At 38.6% G+C, this 1,550-nt stretch overlaps 1 protein-coding gene across 1 annotated transcript; it reads right to left on the reverse strand.

The window, feature by feature from the left end:
* LOC112092246 lies at positions 1-702 on the reverse strand. The gene has a single exon (XM_024167864.1). The coding sequence runs from the start codon at positions 700-702 to the stop codon at positions 1-3; it is 702 nt and encodes a 233-aa protein (XP_024023632.1).
* Positions 703-1,550: the final 848 nt, after the last annotated feature.

Here is a 1,550-nt window from a genome sequence, read left to right on the forward strand (position 1 = left end):
TTATCCAGCAGTGTCTCTATTGGCCGCCACTTCACTCTGTCTCTCATGTTGCAGAACGAGAGCATGAACCTTCCGAGTGTCGAGAAGAGGATTCATCAAGAGTATGGAATCACGAATTGTAGAGAACGAGTCATGCAATCCAATGAGAAATTGCATAACCCTTTCCTTCTCTTTTCTTTCGGTGAGACCTTTGAGACCTCCACAGTTGTAGATAATTGGGTCATGATAAGAAGCTAATTCGTCCCAAAAAGTCTTCAATCTGGTGTAGTAGGATGATACAGATTGGTGTCTTTGTCGATGTTCCACAATCTCTTGACGAATTTCAAAAATTCTGGTGTCGTTCCCTTGTGAGAAGTGATCATATATATCATTCCACACCTCAGCTGCTGATTCTGTGTAGATAATACTACCAGCAATGTCAGAATGAACAGAGTTAAGGATCCATGAAAGTACCATGTAATTGCAGTGTTCCCATATCGGAAACTTGTCGTCAGTCTTTTTCGGCGCCTTAACTGTCTCGTTGATAAAACCAAGCTTGTTCTTGGCACTTAGAGCGATTCGCATTGCGCGGCTCCATTGCCCATAATTATTTCCATCGAGCAATTTAGAGATGAGAACCAAACTGGGATGATCGGAATGGTGTAAAGCGAGTGGATCCGATTGGTTGATTCCCTTATCCGTCTTCGAATTTTCATCTCCCATAGTTGCAGTGGAAATTATTTCTCAAAACCTATAACTCTCTGATACCATGTGAAAATTATAAAAAAGGAAGAAGAAAGTATTTGTGAATGTTTTCTGTATATTACATTAATGGGAGATTACAAGAGTATATATAGAATATTACAAATATGAAAACAATAATTGGTAATTACAATTGATTCTACAGGAAAAGGAAACTATCCTAAATTGATTTACATAATTACAAAAGTAGGTTGTGGGATCGTAACGGCACTGAGCAAGGCCAATGGAGGTCGTGGGATGTGGAGAGGAGTGGAGGGGAAAGAAGGTCTTGACTACTTGATAAAAGGGAGGGGGTGGTCGCAAGGTTGGTTGTGTGCGATCGCACAAAAGCTCCCATGATGACTCGTGTAGTGGCACTAAGGCTTGCTTGGTGAGAGGCATGTCATTAGTAGTGGGATGCCACTTTAGGGGGTATCGCCAGAGTAGTGGGTTGCTCTTGTTGGAGGTTTGTTTAGAGATTCAACTTGGAAGTTAGAGGGCTTGTTCGTTTGCATTCAAATTCAAAAAAAGTTTGAACTTAAGTTACAACTTTATTCAAGTTCATGTTCTTTTGTAAAATTTGAGTTTGAACTTGAGTTTTAACTTGAATTTTAACTTGAGTTTGAGATTAAAATCTGAGGGGTTGTTCTTTTATATTTTTGAGCTAGGATGACTTGAGTGATGATCTTGAGTTGAGTTTGAGTTATAAATTGAGTTGAAGTTGTAACTTTAGTTTGTGTTTGGATGTGCACATTTAAGTTATGATTTGAATTGAGAATCTTTTTAAGTTTGTGTTTGGGTGCGTCAAAACTTAAATTTGTATTTAGATA

The sequence above is a fragment of the Morus notabilis genome, unplaced genomic scaffold (genome assembly GCF_000414095.1).
Source record: "Morus notabilis unplaced genomic scaffold, ASM41409v2 Scaffold604, whole genome shotgun sequence".
Lineage (NCBI taxonomy): Eukaryota > Viridiplantae > Streptophyta > Magnoliopsida > Rosales > Moraceae > Morus > Morus notabilis.